This window comes from Gopherus evgoodei, chromosome 4, assembly GCF_007399415.2.
Source record: "Gopherus evgoodei ecotype Sinaloan lineage chromosome 4, rGopEvg1_v1.p, whole genome shotgun sequence".
In the NCBI taxonomy this organism is placed as follows: Eukaryota; Metazoa; Chordata; order Testudines; family Testudinidae; genus Gopherus; species Gopherus evgoodei.
In genome coordinates this window covers 113,944,399-113,962,692 of record NC_044325.1, presented here as the reverse complement: position 1 = coordinate 113,962,692, position 18,294 = coordinate 113,944,399, and the positions used below count along the sequence as shown (strand labels likewise).

Sequence of the window (18,294 nt, the reverse complement as noted above, 5' to 3'; positions counted from 1 at the left end):
TCTTTAATGTTTTTAATGAGGTAAACACTAATGGGAATTTTGTGATCATGGGAGACTTTAGCTTCCCACATACAGACTGGAGGACAAGTGCTAGTAACAATAATAGGGCTCAGATTTTTCTGGATGTGATAGCTGATGGATAGCTTCACCAAGTAGTTGAAGAACCAACAAGAGGGGATGCCATTTTAGATTTGGTTTTTGTGAGTAGTGAGAACCTCATAGAAGAAATGGTTGTAGAGGACAATCTTGGTTCAAGTGATCATGAGATAATTCAGTTCAAACTAGATGGAAGGATAAACAATAGATCTGGGACTAGGGTTTTTTATTTCAAAAGGGCTAACTTTAAAGAATTAAGGAAATTAGTTAGGGAAGTGGATTGGACTGAAAAACTTGTGGATCTAAAGGTGGAGGAGGCCTGGAATTACTTCAAATCAAAATTGCAGAAACTATCAGAAGCCTGCATCCCAAGAAAGGGGAAAAAAATCATAGGCAGGAGTTGTAGGCCAAGCTGGATGAGCAAGCATCTCAGAGAGGTGATTAGGAAAAAGCAGAAAGCCTACAAGGAGTGGAAGATGGGAAGGATTAGCAAGGAAAACCACCTTATTGAGGTGAGATCATGTAGGGATAAAGTGAGAAACGCCAAAAGCCATGTAGAGTTGGACCTTGCAAAGGGAATTATAACCAATAATAAAAGGTTCTATAGCCATATAAATAAGAAGAAAACAAAGAAAGAAGTGGGACCGCTAAACATTGAGGATGGAATGAAGGTTAAGGATAATCTAGGCATGGCCCAATATCTAAGCAAATACTTTGCCTCAGTCTTTAATGAGGCTTATGAGGAGCTTAGGGATAATGGTAGGATGACAAATGGCAATGAGGATATGGAGGTAGATATTACCACATCCGAGGTAGAAGCCAAACTTCAACAGCTTAATGGGGCAAAATCGGAGGGCCCAGATAATCTTCATCCAAGAATATTAAAGGAACTGGCACATGAAATTGCAAGCCCGTTAGCAAGAATTTTTAATGAATCAGTAAAATCAGGGGTTGTACCATACGACTGGAGAATTGCTAGGGCCTGGTCTACACTACACATTTAAACCAATTTTAGCAGCATTAAACCGATTTAACGCTGTACCCGTCCACACTACGAGGCCCTTTATATCGATATAAAGGGCTCTTTAAATCGGTTTCTGTACTCCTCCCCGACGAGAAGAGTAGCGCTAAAATCAGTATTACCATATCAGATTAGGGTTAGTGTGGCTGCAAATCGACGGTATTAGCCTCCGGGCGGTATCCCACAGTGCACCATTGTGACCGCTCTGGACAGCAATCTGAACTCGGATGCAGTGGCTAGGTAAACAGGAAAATCCCCGCGAAATTTTGATTTTCATTTCCTGTTTGCCCAGCATGGAGCTCTGATCAACACAGGTGGCAATGCAGTCCCAAATCCAAAAAGAGCTCCAGCATGGACCGTACGGGAGATACTGGATCTGATTGCTGTATAGGAAGACAAATCTGTTCTATCAAAGCTCCGTTACAGAAGATGAAATGCCAAAGCGTTTGAAAAAAATCTACAGGCTACCCAGTGCTGCGTGACAAGCGTAACGGGAAGCCAGAGACTCAAATGGACGCTCATGGAGGGAGGGAGGGGGTACTGAGGACTCCAGCTATCCCACAGTCCCCAGCAGTCTCCGAAAAGTATTTGCATTCTTGGCTGAGCTCCCAATGCCTGTAGGTTCAAACACATTGTCCGGCGTGGTTCAGGGAATAGCTCAACAATTTACTCCCCCCCCAGCACGTGAAAGAAAAGGGAAAGAAATCGTTTCTTGACTTCTTTCAATGTCACCCTATGTCTACTGAATGCTGCTGGTAGACGGGGTGCTGCAGCAGTGAAGAGTAGTATCTGCCCCTCTCCTCTCCCAGTGGCAGATGGTACAATATGATTGCTATCCATCGTCATCATCGTACTGTACTAAAGGACTGGTAGCCATCCTTGTTATCAACCCGTGAGTGCTCCTGGCTGGCTTCAGGTGAGGCTGCCTGGGGGCGCCTGAGTAAAAATAGGAATGATTCTTGGTCATTCCCACTAGATGGTACAGAACGGCTGGTAACCGTCCTTATCATAGCAACTGGGGGCTGAGCTCCATCAGCCCCCTCCTTTTCCTGTGTAAAGAAAAGATTCTGTACTGCCTGGACTATCATAGCAGCGGGATGCTGGGCTCCTCTCCCCCGCACCGCTTAATGTCCTGCCTGGACTGTCATAGCGGCGGGACGCTGCCTCCCCCTCATTTTATCTCACTAACAAGTCACTGTTTCTTATTCCTGCCTTCTTTATAACCTCATCACACAAATGGGGGGGACACTGCCATGGTAGCCCAGGAAGTTTGGGGGAGGAGGGAAGCAACAGGTGGGGTTGTTGCAGGGGCACCCCCCGTAAATGGCATACAGCTCATCATTTCTGCAGGATCTGGTATGGAGCAGCTGTGCTCTCTGATACGCTGGTTCTCTAGCACACTTGCCCCATCTTCTAGGCAGGATTGACTCTATTTTTAGAAACCATAAAGGAGGGATTGACTCGGGGAGTCATTCTCATTTTTGCCTTTGCATCCCTGGCCGACCTCAGCCAGGGGCATCCATGATAGCAGCAGACAGTACAGAATGACAGATAACCATCATCTCATTGCCAATTTACAACAGCAGCAGATGGTACAGAACAACTGATAACCGTCTCTGCTATCATGCAAAAGCAAATGAATGCTGCTGTATAGCGCTGGAGAACTGCCTCTGTCAGCGGTATCCAATACACAAACGGTGACTGTAAAAAAAAAAAAGCTGAATGGACTCCATGGTTGCCGTGCTATGGCATCTACCAGGGCAATCCAGGGAAAAAGGATGTGAAATGATTGTCTGCTGTTGCTTTCCCAGAGGAAGGAATGAGTGATGACATTTACCCAGAACCACCCGCGACAATGATTTTTGCCCCATCAGCCACTGGGATCTCAACCCAGAATTCTAAGGGGTGGGGAACACTGCGGGAACTATGGGAAAGCTATGGAATAGCTACCCACAGTGCAACGCTCCGGAAATCGACGCTAGCCTCAGATCATGGACGCACACTGCCGAATTAATGAGCCGAGTGTGGCCACTTGCACTCAACTTTATACGATCTGTTTTACAAAACCGGTTTATGTAAAATCGGAACAATCCCATAGTGTAGACATACTCTAACATAGTTCCTATTTTCAAGAAAGAGAAAAAAAGTGATCCGAGTAACTAGGCCTGTTAGTTTGACATCTGTAGTATGTAAGGTCTTGGAAAAAATTCTGAAGGAGAAAGCAGTTAAGGACATTGAGGTCAATGATAATTGGGACAAAATACAGCATGGTTTTACAAAAGGTAGATCGTGCCAAACCAACCTGATCTCCTTCTTTGAGAAGGTAACAGATTTTTTAGACAAAGGAAACGCAGTGGATCTAATTTACCTCGATTTCAGTAAGGCATTTGACACGGTTCCACATGGGGAATTATTAGTTAAATTGGAAAAGATGGGGATCAGTATGAAAATTGAAAAGTGGATAAGGAACTGGTTAAAGGGGAGACTACAATGGGTCATACTGAAAGGTGAAGTGTCAGGCTGGAAGGAGATTACTAGTGGAGTTCCTCAGGGATCAGTTTTGGGACCAATCTTATTTAACCTTTTTATTACTGACCTTGGCACAAAAAGCGGGAATGTGCTGATAAAGTTTGCGGATAACACAAAGCTGGGAGGTATTGCTAACACAGAGAAGGACCGGGATATCATACAGGAAGATCTGGATGACCTTGCAAACTGGAGTAATAGTAATAGGATGAAATTTAATAGTGAAAAGTGCAAGGTCATGCATTTAGGGATTAATAACCAGAATTTTAATTATAAATTGGGGACACATCAGTTGGAAGTAACAGAGGAGGAGAAGGACCTCAGAGTGTTGGTTGATCATAGGATGACTATGAGCTGCCAATGTGATATGGCCGTTAAAAAAGCTAATGCAGTTTTAGGATGCATCAGGCGAGGTATTTCCCGCAAAGATAAGGAAGTGTTAGTACCATTGTACAAGGCACTGGTGAGACCTCATCTGGAATAGTGTGTGCAGTTCTGGTCTCCCATGTTTAAGAAGGATGAATTCAAACTGGAACAGGTTCAGAGACAGGCTACTAGGATGATCCGAGGAATGGAAAACCTGTCTTATGAAAAGAGACTCAAAGAGCTTGGCTTGTTTAGCCTAACCAAAAGAAGGTTGAGGGGGGATATGATTGCTCTTTATAAATATATCAGAGGGATTAATATCAGGGAGGGAGAGGAATTATTTAAGCATAGTACCAATGTGGACACAAGAACAAATGGATATAAACTGGACACTAGGAAGTTTAGGCCTGAAATTAGATGAAAGTTTCTAACCATTAGAGGAGTGAAGTTCTGGAACAGCCTTTCAGGGGGAGTAGTGGGGGCAAAAGACATATCTGGCTTCAAGACTAAGCTTGATAAGTTTATGGAGGGGATGGTATGATGGGATAGCCTAATTTTGGCAATTAATTTAGCAACTGATCTTTGATTATCAGCAGGTAAGTATGCCCAGTGGTCTGTGATGGGTTGTTAGATGGGTTGGGATCTGAGTTACTATAGAGACTTCTTTCTTGGGTGCTGGCAGGTGAGTCTTGCCCGCATGCTCAGGGTTTAACTGATTGCCATATATGGGGTCAGGAAGGAATTTTCCTCCAGGGCAGATTGGCAGAGGCCCTGGAGGTTTTTCGCCTTCCTCTGCAGCATGGGGCATGGGTCACTTGCTGGAGGATTCTCTGCAACTTGAGGTCTTCAAACCACAATTTGAGGACTTCAATAACTCAGACATAGGTTAGAGGTTTGTTATAGAAGTGGATGAGTGAGATTCTGTGGCCTGCATTGTGCAGGAGGTCAGACTAGATGATCATAATGGTCCCTTCTGACCTTAAAGTCTATGAGTCTATGAGTCTTGTCTCCCTGCCTAAGACATAAGCTAAGCCTGTGCTTTAACTGGTTTTATTTTGCTGGGTTTTAGATTCTTGTCAACAATGAGCCAGTTACTGGAGGCTTCAGCCGAGATGGCATTTCAGTTGCCAATGGTGGAACATCCATGGTTGTTGAAATCCCGGACATCAATTCCTACATCTCCTTCAATGGACTCACCTTCACAGTAAAAATGCCATTCAGCATGTTTGGACACAACACCGAAGGCCTGTGTGGTAAGTAGAGTGGTTTAATCCCCTCTTTTCCATAAGGCAATTCTCAGGAGACTTTTTTCTTTATTTATGCTATGGTAAGGTGCACTTTAGCTGATCATTTAAGTTTCTAGGTGCTACGGAAAATTAAATAAAATAATCACAATGGGATTACTGAGTATATCACTTTTTCACTATTTCCAGTCTCAACATCATCTCAAAATGCAATTTACATTAACAAGAATATTTCTACTTTCAGTCTTTCATAAAGTGTTAGGACCAAGTAAGATTAGTGGTACTGTAGTAACCTGAAAATCAGGTAACCAGCCGCTGAGTGTGTTTGTTGGATTTAGAGTGGACATTCCATCTTGTATTTACCTTGCCATGCTGAGTTGCTCTATTGCCAGTGCTTTAATACCTTTCAAACTTGGTTCCTTCTGTTTTCTTCTAGGCACATGTTCAAATGACAAAGTGGACGAATGCCGCATGCCAAGTGGCGAAGTAATTTCCTCTTGTTCAGAAATGGCTGCCACCTGGCAGGTTCAGGATAAAAATCAGTCCAATTGTGAAGGGCCCCCGGTACCACCTGCCACGCCAACAACTCCACCTGTGCCCTGCAATTCTACTTCTCCTCTTTGTGAGCTGATTTTGAGCGAGTAAGTTAAATTCAGGCTTTGGGTACATTTGAATCTTGTGTATTGAAAAGCAAAAAAACTGTTTTGGAAGCCTTAATAATGGTCTTTGAAGTGGCCTTTAGTAACAAAAGTATACACGGCATTATTGACTGTAATAATAGCAAAGTAGTCTTGGTTTGTTTTTTAAGAATACAGAATAGCTGTGTAGTTTGTTGTGGCTGTTACCAAAGCTGCTTCTCTGGGCATCACTTTAGTCTTTAACTTTAGAGTAACTTTAGAGTTATACTATCTAGAAACCCAGTCTGCCCTTGAAGAATTCTCATTAAATATAAACTGTGTCCCACCAAGCGCTATTATTATATTGTCAATAAAACACTCACCTGGGACTAATATCGTATTTTAGCCCTAAAAGACCATCCAGGCAGTTACCCTTTAATTATTTCACTCTGACAAGTCCAGATTTTTATAGTGATTGTGCAGCGCAGCTCAAACTTCTCTTCCATTGTATTTAAAGTCTCTTTGCAGAGTGTCATAAGATTCTGATGCCCAGCATATTCTATGAGAGTTGCATCGCCAATTCATGCCACATTACCAATGAAACTATACCATGCTTCAGCTTGGAAACGTATGCCTCCCTCTGCTCTGCTAAAGGTGCCTGTGCTGACTGGAGAAACAAGACCCAAGGACAATGCCGTAAGCAGCATTAAGAGATACTTTGCCTTGGATCTATGACGTGCTTATTACAAACTTATTCTGGAAATGTAAACTTCTTCCATTATTTTGGGGGTGGAGGAATGGATATGTACATGTAAACTTTATTTTAATTTCATTCCTGTGGAGATGGGTGAACTAGCTCCGATAAAATATAAACAACCCTGAGCCTTTGCTGTTCTCTCAAATTCAACCAAAGCCACGTCTGTGCTGAGGTTCAAAATCATTCACTAGCCATTACAGTATTTCTGCTTTTGTATTTCCTGATCCAAAGGGTTGATGAAGTGAGAGCACCCATGGTTGTTACCCCTCCACCTAAATAAAATTAAAAGCAATTGGAAAGCATCATCTCTGCTTCTATACAATGTTTCATTTTCATATTAATTTTATTTTTGCTCCCACACAGCATACAACTGTCCTAACGGCAAGGTGTATGATGCATGTGGCCCTCTTAATCCTGTCACCTGTAATTCCGGGTAAGGCTAAACCAAATAATGAGCTTTACATTAGTGTAATGTCACTGTGTTCAACTGTGTCTGTCTTTGGACAGGAGACCTCTTAGTAAAAACCAACTGCTTGAGGACAGGGTGGCATTGATAATTGAGTAAATCCTCAGAGTGGTGACACAGGACAATGTGTTGTTACTAGAGATGCCATATTTTATTTGTGGCATTGAAACTGAAGTCCTGACTCCTTTGATTATTAAAAATCCCATAACACTTTTCACATGAGCAGGAAGGCCAGCATTTAGGGCCTAGCCAATCTCCTCTTTGGATAATTACATGTGCTACCCAAATCCCCCTACAATTTCAAATGGATGCTGTATGTTCACTTTCTGCTATTTCCTAAACAGAAAAACATGCCCAACATTGCTGTGAGCTGTTAGGTCAATGTAGTGCTACACTTCAGAGTTGCCTATAGTTCAGTGATGGGTAAAAATGATTCCCATACATAGATCTTTTCTGAATGTTTACAAAGTGTTTTGTAATATTTGGGGATAAGGATTACCATACTGTATAAATGTACATTTTTTATATATATTCAGGAAACCTTACCTGATTGTTTAGAGAAATTCTTCTTTATGCCTCAATTATGTTAGTGCTGTAAAAAGTTATTGATCAGATAATGCTGGGAAAATGTACTTTAATATCCATTCCTTTCTTCCTTGTAGAACTGTTCACCATACAAGTGAACATGTTGCTGAAGGATGCTTCTGCCCCAAGGATAAGATTCTCTTCAATTCATACACTGACGTGTGTGTGCCAGAATGCAGTAAGTTTGGGGGGATGGGCAGGAGGGAAGGAGAAAGGGTTGGAGGAGGATGTAAATAATGTGACTGTTAGTGTTGATGAAAGAAAGAGATGGACATGACAACCTAGTTTTAGGTATAGCATGAAAAGATGCTATGGAAGCTTCTATCACACCGCTCTGCTCATGGACCTTAATCCACTCCGCTTTACCCATTCTTGAAGATCCAAAATCTATTCTTGAATATCCAAATTCTGCTAGCTGAACCAGTCTGACAGGTAGTTTTGTAATTATGATAAATTCACACTATGGACTAAAACTACCGACCGTGTTTCACTTATAATATATCACATTTAAAGTCTGATCCCTCGTAGTTTAAGATTAGCATATTAAACCCATTACTTTACCCTTCTCCCCATTTTATATTACATTCCTAGAATTTAGTGAACCTGCATAATATTTACACTGCCAGTGAAATGCCCCATAGTCTGTTTTCAGACTCAGCCTAATAGCAGATTTTAGTCTTGCATCATCATCATCATAAATACACCAGCCACTTAACATGTGAATGCTGAGTACCAAAACTGATTTCACCTCGAAAATGGCTAGTTAGTTCCATTTCCATTTCCATTCTTTTAAGCCTGGGCTACACTAGCAGAGAGTTCACACTAAGGTATGCAACTTCATCTACACTATTTGTGTAGCTGAAGTCAAAGTATCTTAATTCGACTTATCTGGCCATCCTCACAGCGGCGAGTCGACTGCCGCAGCTCCCCTGTCGACTCCACTTACTCCACCTGCCAAGGTGGAGTACGGCCGTCAATTAGTGGATCGATTTATCACATCCAGATGAGACATGATAAATCGATCCCTGATACATCGAACACTACCCACCAATCCAGCAGGTAGTATAGACGTACCCTTAGAAAGTGACTAGTATATGTCATTAGTATCTGTGTCTACTTGTTGAAAAAATGGGTTTGAGCTGAATCATGAGACAAGATGAAGGTTTAAAAGTAAATCCTTTGTGGATAAAGTGTGTAAAGTAGGGGGAGGGATAGCTCAGTGGTTTGAGCATTGGCCTGCTAAACCCAGGGTTGTGAATTCAATCCTTGCAGGGGCCACTTAGGGATCTAGGGCAAAAATCAGTACTTGGTCCTGCTAGTGAAGGCAGGGGGCTGGACTTGATGACCTTTCAAGGTCCCTTCCAGTTCTAAGAGATAGGTATATCTCCCATTATTATTTATATTATAATAATAATAATATCTGAAAAGTGCCTTTATGAACCCTTAATTAAAAGGGTAAGTGAGATTCATTTGTGTATCACATGGGTCATCAGAATGGCATCAATGTAAATCTTATCCTTTCATTCCTCTCAGCTTGTGTGGGACCAGATGGAATGCCCAAACTGGTGAGTATTTCAGTCAGCACTTTCTCCAAGGCCTCTTTCCCAGAAACATCTCCCAAATACAGCTGTTTCTAGGATTTCATTGCATATTCCCATCTCTTAGTCCTCATTCTGTTATATGTGCAAGTTTGTGGCAGGTTAAATTCTTAGCAGAAATAAAATGGAAGGAGATGGTGGTAAGGACTTGATTACACCTAATATATTGTGTATTCTGGCATCATCTGTACCCAGGTTTTTTTTTAATCACATTTTAAAACCACAAAATGCCCCAAAAAAGAACTAATATGAATTGTGTGTAACAGCTTCAAATTGTGCAATGGTGTGTCTATATTGCTTCAGATAAATTGCTAGTACTTCATTTCCAGTGATGTATCATTCTATTGCCAAGTATTGGAAATAATACTTATTTATGGGTCTCCTAACTTGGCAAATTGAAAGCAGCCCATCTGAAGATTTTCAGCCTGCTCTTTGGGCCAGATGCAAACCCATTGAAATCAATTGCTTGGGATCAGGCCCCATGAACAGTCTATCTTACTATCCACTTTGAGGTCTTCATCCAGGTTGACCCTGAAAAAATACCTATGATCATGAGCATCAGAGAACAGTTAAGATAACATATTTTCATATTTTTACAGCCTGGAGCCATTTGGAAGAGTAACTGCCAGGAGTGTGTCTGTGACCCATTCTCTGTTACTGTACAATGTAAGTCACTTACATGTCAGACACCCGAGACACAAGTGTGTGAGAAAGAAGGATTTATACCTGTCCCAGTGTTGACACCAGAAGATCCATGCTGTCCTGAAATTGAATGCAGTAAGTACTGGCAGTAAGTTATAGCCAGCTCATAAAAATAGAGTGGGCCGAATATTGTCCTCGGTTACAGCTGCACATCTCTCACTAGCTCATCTAATCTAGTTAAGGTTTTCATATAGTAACTATCACTGTAATATCTAAGAGCTCTTACAAGTAAGCATTATTCCTTGATTGATTCATAACTGTACCTAGGTACCAAAAGTTGATTTCTGAGTTATATGTACAGTTTTAGTTGGTAAAACAAAATCTTTTTGGTGTGTGTATGTTGCAGGAGGGAAGAGAGGTAAAAGGTTTTTCTGAGTCTTAAAGTAGCTGATAAAATAGCTCCATATTTGTTGATTATACAGTGTTTCTTTATACACAGATTTTATGTCGCAGAATGGCAATATTAATTAAAGTAGAGCTAAACAGATGAACAAACACTAAAGCATGAGCCAGTAGCTGTATGTGATATAGTGCTTGCTGTTTAGAGATTTTTTTTTATTACTGATTTCACGAATTCAAAAGGGAAAATGTGCCCACAGTTTATTAGCCTGGAACTAAACAAATGAGCAGTGGAGGGCTACACTTGAAGTGGTCCCGTGAAAAACATGAGGGGGATGTGAGATGCTACCAAATGATTTGATTATGATGGTGTGGCATATTTATTTCCTATGAGGATCAGTCATCCATCCAAGCCACCTGCAGACAGATTGCAGAGGACTCAGCCGTGGAACAGAGGTGTCTTTTGAATTTATCACACTGCTGTGGTTATAGCTTTAATTTGAGGAGGAGTCTGATAGCAGTAGAGAAAGAGAGGGCTTTCTCAGGATCGCATTCTAGTTCAAAGCCATTTATCCTCTTAAATCTTCTCTCTCCCTTCAGGGATATATCCCTCCAACTTCTTCAAGCTTCAGCCATGTGCTAGAATGTAACTTGAGCTTTATGCACATCGAGGTTTTAAAAGAAGTTATCAATAATCTTTCTGTACCAAAAGCTGGGAATGGGTGACAGGGGATGGATCACTTGATGATTACCTGTTCTGTTCATTCCCTCTGGGGCCTCTGGCATTGGTCACTGTCAGAAGACAGGATACTGGGCTAGATGGACCTTTAGTCTGACCCAGTATGGCCATTTTTATGTTCTGTCTGTGCCCTTCTTTGATTTAGGCTCGCCACATGCTCACAGAGCCGAAGCACCAATTACTTCTAAGCAGGAAAACAACGACTTATATTGCTAGCTTTATCCCATTACGCACTTTCTCTTCTGGCTTATTCCACAGGATGCAATACAAGCACCTGCTCCCAGGCCAAGAAGACTTGTGAGCCAGGGTATCAGCTAGTCACTATCCTTTCAGAAGGAGATTGCTGTGTCAATTATACATGTGGTAAGTTACTGTGCTTCTTCTGACCTCTGGGTTATAAAAGGTTCTAGTTTCAAAGGCGATATGAAGTTGAGAAGAAATGTATGAGAAGTGAAGAAAGTAAGTTCAGCGTACATTAAATAATCATTAAAAAAAAATCCACTTACCTCACTGAACTATATCCGGGGAAAAACTGAACTTTTTTGTGCATTCAAACTCTGGCAGTTTTAAAGATTTTTTTCCCATTTCTTTTTTTTTAAATAATTGATTCTTTTTTTTCAGAATCAATACCAGATGTCTGTGTGCTTAATGGAACTATTTACCAGGTAAGAACAGTAGTACTATACCAGTGGTTCCCAAACTTGTTCTGCCGCTTGTGAAGGGAAAGCCCCTGGCAGGACAGGCCAATTTGCTTACCTGCCGCATCTGCAGGTTTGGCCAATCGTGGCTCCCAGTGGCCGCAGTTCACTGCTCCAGCCCAATGGGAGCTGCTGGAAGTGGCGGCCACTACATGCCTTGGCCTGTGCCACTTCCAGCAGCTCCCATTGGCCTGGAGCAGCAAACTACGGCCACTGGGAGCCACGATCGGCCAAACCTGCAGACGCAGCAGGTAAACAAAGCAGCCCGGCCCACCAGAGGCTTTCCCTGCGCAAGCGGCAGAACAAGTTTGGGAACCACTGTACTACACCAAACATCCTAACGTATACTGATATTTCAGTAGCTCTCTAAAACCGTGATACAGAGCATCTCACTAGGAGTTTCCATGAGGGAGTTCTTTATCTCCTGCATATTAAAGAACCTTGGTACCATGTTTGCTCCTTGGTCACCAACCCAGATCTGAAATAGATTGTTTTCTCTAGTGCCAAAAGAAACATGTTTCGGAGGAGCTCCCCTTTAACAAGGAGCAAAAGTAAAAACGTAATCGTTTTTACTGAGAAGGGTGAATCGGTTCTTTATCCATTCTAGATGTGGGTGATATAACTTTCTGATGGAGCAGAATTTTGAAAGTCTTTTTTTGTGGGGCTGAAGAACTGAAGCCATCAAAAAAAAAATCTAGGACTTTGGCCTAGACATCCAAGTTGAGACCTTAACTTCTCAGTCAAGATTTTCTCCTTAAGATCACAGCTGCCATCTTGGAATGTGATGTTGGGTCAAATTTTCAAAAGAGGCCTGAAGTCCATGTGTAAAGAATGTGTACATATTTATGCTCATGCAACTGGATACACCAATGGATAGAAGTTTTAATGTCCATTTGCAGGAGATGACTGCTTCACCAGCTCTGAAAACAATTCATAATAGAAAGCTTCTTTTGCGACAAGTGGTGTATTGATGAGTTTGCAAAATACTGAAGCGGCTCAAACCAGTCTTACGTAGTACCCAAACTCAGCATGTTCTTTTGATCTCTCTTGCTACATTCTTGCCATTTCTTTACTAGCCTAAGTATTTTGCATAATTTCAAGTAGCTTGTTCCTATACATGCTTTCTGCACTGGCCCCACATTTTCATACCTTATGTGCAGCACAGTTGCTTTATGCTGTCCATTGGGTAACTCAATTTCACTTGTGTATCAGCATCTTTTATGTTCACAAAATTGCTTTAAATTATCTCCATATATTATGAGGTAACATACAGTAGATTTCCTTAAAATAATAAGATTTGCACAGACTGAATGTGCTCTCTTTGGCTTCTCCCAGGCTGGAACGTCTGTTCCAATGGACCCTTGTAAGACGTGTACCTGCAGTTCTGAAGTAGATCCGGTCTCCAACAGAAACCTTCTGCAATGTGAGCCAGTCCACTGTGACACTACTTGCCCCCTGGTGAGCTCCATTTTTTATTTCGCCTCCCCGTTAGTTTCTAAACTGATGAAAATGGAAGTCTCCCTTACTGATCCAATGTATTTTCTCTCCCACTTCTTGAACAGGGCTATGAATACGTGATGAAAGATGGAAAGTGCTGTGGAGAGTGTGTCCAGGTGGCTTGCACAATCAAGCTGACTAACAACACTGTCCAAGTCCTCAGGGTAACTATTTCCTTTGATTTTCATTACACTTTGTTTTAGCCCACTGTGACGGATTAGATCACAGAACCCCCCTTGGGAGCTGCCACCCGATGTGCCAAGACTACCTTTGCTCCTGCTTTCCCTGCCAGCTTGGGACCCCAGCATCCTGTCTTTCTGAGCCAGACACACCCATGTGCTCCAACAAAGACCCAGGGTCTGAATTACTTGCCTCAAAGCTGCAGGTTTACCTGAAAGCAGCTAATAGAAGTGTTCTTGTCTTTAACACTCAGATGGCCAACTCCCAATGAAGTCTAAACCCAAATAAATCCTTTTGACCCTGTATAAAGCTTATTCAGGGTAAACGCATAAATTGTTCACTCTCTATAACACTAATAGAGAGATATGCACTGTTGTTTGCTCTCCCCAGGTATTAATATGTACTCTGGGTCAATTAATAAGTAAAATGCGATTTTATTAAATACAGATGGTAGGATTTAAGTGGTTCCAAGTAGTAACAGACAGAACAAAGTAAGTCACCAAGCAAAATAAAATAAAATGTGCAAATCTATGTCTAATCAAACTGAATACAGAAAATCTCACCCTCAGAGATGCTTCAGCAAGTTCTTTCCTCAGACTGGACACCTTCCAGGCCTGGGCACTATTCTTTCCCCTGGTACAGCTCTTGTTTCAGCTCAGGTGGTAGCTAGGGGATTCTTCATGATGGCGCCTCTCCTTTGTTCTGTTCAACCCCTTTATATATCTTTTGCATAAGGAGGGAATCCTTTGTCCCTGTCTGGGTTCTCACCCCCTCCTTCTCAATGGAAAGACACCAAGTTAAAGATGGATTCCAGTTAGACTCATAGACTTTAAGGTCAGAAGGGACCATTATGATCATCTAGTCTGACCTTCTGCACAATGCCGGCCACAGAATCTCACCCATCCACTTCTATAACAAACCCCTAACCTATGTCTGAGTTATTGAAGTACTCAAATTGTGGTTTGAAGACCTCAAGCTGCAGAGAATCCTCCAGCAAGTGACCCATGCCCCATGCTGCAGAAGATGGCAAAAAACCTCCAGGGCCTCTGCCAATCTGCCCTGGAGGAAAATTCCTTCCCGACCCCATATATGGCGATCAGTTAAACCCTGAGCATGTGGGCAAGACTCACCAGCCAGCACCCAGGAAAGAATTCTCTATCATAACTCAGATCCCATCCCATCTGACATCCCATGATCACATGTCACTGCAAGACTTCATTGCCCACTTGCCAGCACACACGTATACAGGAAGACTTACAGGTAAAGCAGAGCCATCTGCAGACAACTGTCCTGGTTAATGGGAGTCATCAAGATTCCAAACCACCATTAATGGCCCACACTTTGCATAATTACAATAGGCCTTCAGAATTATATTTCATATTTCTAGTTTCAGATACAAGAGTGGTACATTTATACAAATAGGATGATCACACTCAGTAGATTATAAGCTTTGTAATGATACCATACAAGAGACTATTTGCATGAAGCATATCTCAGTCACATTATATTCACTCATTAGCATATTTTTATAAAACCATATAGACTGCAACGTCACATCCACGACAGGGGATAAGTGTTGACAAAAGCAAGGGACAGCTCTCAACAAACTTATGTCCATTCTTAGTTACAGCAGGGTATTTTCTACATTTATTCTAGCTGGACACACATTTGAATAACTAAATCACATATTTAGGTGCTTAAATGGACGGGTAGGTGGGGGAATATCCATTTTAGGCATCTAACTACAGACCTGAGAGTGCGGGTCTAGGATTTAGCCTTAGGCACCCCACCTAGGCAGTGAAGTTTGAAAATGTGGCTCCACGTGTTTGGTGTTTCAGAGGAAGTTAAGAGGGTACAGATGAGTTCCTTCTAGGTGAGAGCATGAAATTGCTCATCAGAAGATCCTACGTCAGTCTTTGTCAGAGTAATCACACTACGCTTATCATAATTACATAATTGATCACATCAGAAAAGCAATAATGCTAAATTGGTTTTATTCCTAATGTCAGCCGGGTGATATCTGGAAGCCTGAAGATAATCCGTGCAGCTTTTACAAATGTGAAGAAGTTGAAGATCAGCTTGTTTCAGTCACTGTTCTGAGAACATGTCCTGCCTTTGACCCAGAGAACTGCAAGCCTGTAAGTTTCAATCAGTCCTTTACTGTTTGCTCTTTGTTGAGTGCTACTACAAAGAACAAGGGGCAAAGGATACAAGACAAGACAAGACAAGACAACATAGAACCAGAATCTCTAGTTATTAATAGCTCCCACTTGTAAACAGCCATTTATCAGGAATGGTTTGAGAGTGAACTTAATCTTGTCAAAGTGTCAGTTGTAATGGACAATCCCTGCAGAACAGCCCTGTCCTCCCACTTAATAGTCTGCTACCTCTTATTTTTGGATATGTGCATTCAAGAACTATATGGAACCAAGCTGGCAAGATAGCCTTCATGGTCAACCAGCCATGGTTTCATTCAATATCCACTGCACAGCCCACCTCCTGGTAATGGTAAAAATGCTAGCCAGTGCTAGAAAGCTCTTGACTTGTCATTCACACACTAATTCTGAATGCTCTCTCTTTGTTCCTGCACTGAAGGATGATGTACAGCTGACTGCTGATGGCTGCTGCAAAATCTGTACCTCTGAATGTAAGTAAAGCCATTTTCTGATGTTCTGCCACCAATAGATTATGTATGAGTATAATATTTCTAACTATTTTGTGTGGGATGGGGAAGTAGAAGTTTCCTCGGGGATCCCCACATGGGTTTTCTTTAGTTCTCATTATCAAAGGCCCCACGTTACACTGACTCGTCCTTTCAAAGAAAAAGAGCAAATATGGTTGCTTGACAGTGTCGAGATACTCCCCAGCCCATCCAGGATCTGTTTATACTGCTTCAGCAGTGCTTTCTGCAACCAATTGCCTAAGGTTGAAAGATTAAGACTGGGACTGAAACTCAAATCCCCAACTAAATTACTTGTGTATTTCCTAGCTATAGCATGATATGCAATAAAACATCTTCCTCTCAGAACAGCTTTAAGCATTTGCTTAGCTCTGAATATGAAGAGTCGTGAAGCATTTCTATTTATTTTTTCCTCTTTCTTAGCAGCAAACTGCAAGGTTAACAAGAACTCAACTGTGATCCGCCACAATGATTGTGAATCTTCTGAGCCTATTGAACTGACGTACTGCGAAGGTGTTTGTGCCAGCTCCTCAATGTAAGTGGCAGCGAGTGCATTATATCCTCTCCTTGTAGCTATTTCTCTTTGTGGGCTCTTTTCATCAAACTGCTCAAGTGGTATTGAGCATGGTTTTACCTATGCACTTTCAATTAATGTAATATACCCTTGAAAAGCAAGAGTTTCCATTGAGTGTGATGGCTTGTACAGCTGAAGTGTGTTTCAGTATTCAGGGGAGCGGGAGAGTGCTTACTCTATACCAGAGCAGTTTTCTCCCATCACTTTGCCTGACACACAATATAGCATGACGGTCCCAATGTTAAACAACCAGACTCACAGAGGTAAAAACCTTGTTCAAGTCACAAAGCAGAGTATTGAGTATCTGACGGCAAAGCACACATTGGAACAACAGTGAGGAAGATGCACATTGTGGTTCTGGTTTTCCTCTGACTAACATTAATTGCCATCAGAAGAGTCACACCTGATATATTGCAGTGGCTAAAGAGAATCAGATCCTGTATTCATAAATAAGTCATTACTGCTATTTGGCAAATAGAACACATCATATATAAATTGGCCCATCCTTCCTATCAGTTGTTCTTTAGACCGCCTTGATTTCTCTCTCTGCCTCATACATACTCAGAACTAACTGCCATTAAATGATGATGAAAGCCAGTGCAGAGACTAGAAAACTCAGACCAGCACCACAAAATTTGATCTTTCCTGTTTATATTGAACTATACACACACACACGTGAAAGCTAGAAATAATGAGCCCAATTTTGCTCCTATTAAAATGAAAGGCAGATTTGCCACAGAGCTCAGTGGGAGCAGGAACAGGCCCTCTATCAAATAGATATGTTTTTTTAAAGTGTGCAATATTTAGCAGAGTATGTCCTATATGAAGACTTTTACAGAGGGGTATAATTTCTTTTCTTTATCTGGTGGGGCAGGTATTCCTTTGAAACACAGCAGATGCAACACAAGTGTGCCTGCTGCCAGGAACTCAACAGCCACAAGAGAAAGGTGACCCTGACATGCAGCAATGGAACAAGCATGGATTATGACTATGTCTATGTGGAACAGTGCCAATGCATGACTGCGTGCATTTCAGAAACCACAACCACACAACAGCTCCAACAGGAACAAGAGCAGAAAAGAACAAGATGATCATAGGAAAAAAGAACCCAAGAAGTCTGAAGCAGTTAAAATCAAAAGCAATATAGATAAAATAACCTGTGCACCAGCTCAAAACTCTGTTTCTTACTTATTTCAGCTTCCACTATCATCATTTTTCACTTCTTAAATGTGAGAATATTCAGGAGCCAAATAACTAAGTCTTCATATGTATTTTTATTTCTAAACTATACAACTTTTGAGAGAGAAAGGATGAACAAAATTATAACTTGCATTGTTAGAGGTTTGAGTTAATCCAAAAAGTACTTTCCTTTACCATTTCCCCTGTGAAGTTTGGAGACCATTTAGTTCTATTCTTTTCACCTATTTCTTTTTTAGTATTCTCATTGTTTCAATGGGTCACCCATTATGGTTATGTGTGTGCACGTGTAGATCTAAAAACAACTGAAGACCCCTGAAAAATATCCCTTGTTTACATCATGGGAATTCACAATTATTCCAGTCAACTGTTTACAACATTAATGTTTTAGCAAGAAGTAGTAGGATGACTC

At 41.5% G+C, this 18,294-nt stretch overlaps 2 protein-coding genes across 2 annotated transcripts in view; both read left to right on the top strand.

Moving 5' to 3' along the window:
* The window catches only part of LOC115651181 (mucin-5B-like), a 53,211-nt gene extending 43,896 nt beyond the window's left edge, over positions 1 to 9,315 (top strand). The window contains exons 34-39 of the mRNA XM_030562139.1: positions 5,079 to 5,262; positions 5,690 to 5,894; positions 6,388 to 6,566; positions 6,991 to 7,060; positions 7,756 to 7,856; positions 9,212 to 9,315. Of these exons, the coding sequence (XP_030417999.1) occupies positions 5,079 to 5,262; positions 5,690 to 5,894; positions 6,388 to 6,566; positions 6,991 to 7,060; positions 7,756 to 7,856; positions 9,212 to 9,315 (843 nt within the window). The remainder of the gene's footprint in view (positions 1 to 5,078; positions 5,263 to 5,689; positions 5,895 to 6,387; positions 6,567 to 6,990; positions 7,061 to 7,755; positions 7,857 to 9,211) is intronic.
* A 95-nt stretch (positions 9,316 to 9,410) lies between these two features.
* On the top strand, positions 9,411 to 17,876 carry LOC115651180 (mucin-5B-like). The gene is made up of 10 exons (XM_030562138.1): positions 9,411 to 9,416; positions 9,876 to 10,053; positions 11,315 to 11,419; positions 11,678 to 11,721; positions 13,090 to 13,212; positions 13,317 to 13,415; positions 15,441 to 15,569; positions 16,027 to 16,078; positions 16,535 to 16,646; positions 17,560 to 17,876. Exons 1-10 carry the CDS (start codon positions 9,411 to 9,413, stop codon positions 17,774 to 17,776), a joined length of 1,065 nt encoding a protein of 354 aa, XP_030417998.1. The 3' UTR covers positions 17,777 to 17,876.
* Positions 17,877 to 18,294: the final 418 nt, after the last annotated feature.

Excerpts from the sequence above, each read along its gene's own strand:
- LOC115651180 (XM_030562138.1), top strand. Across the intron at positions 11,420-11,677 it reads CTGTGTCAATTATACATGTG|AATCAATACCAGATGTCTGT; the intron begins GTAAGTTACTGT and ends CTTTTTTTTCAG. Across the intron at positions 13,213-13,316 it reads GTGACACTACTTGCCCCCTG|GGCTATGAATACGTGATGAA; the intron begins GTGAGCTCCATT and ends CTTCTTGAACAG.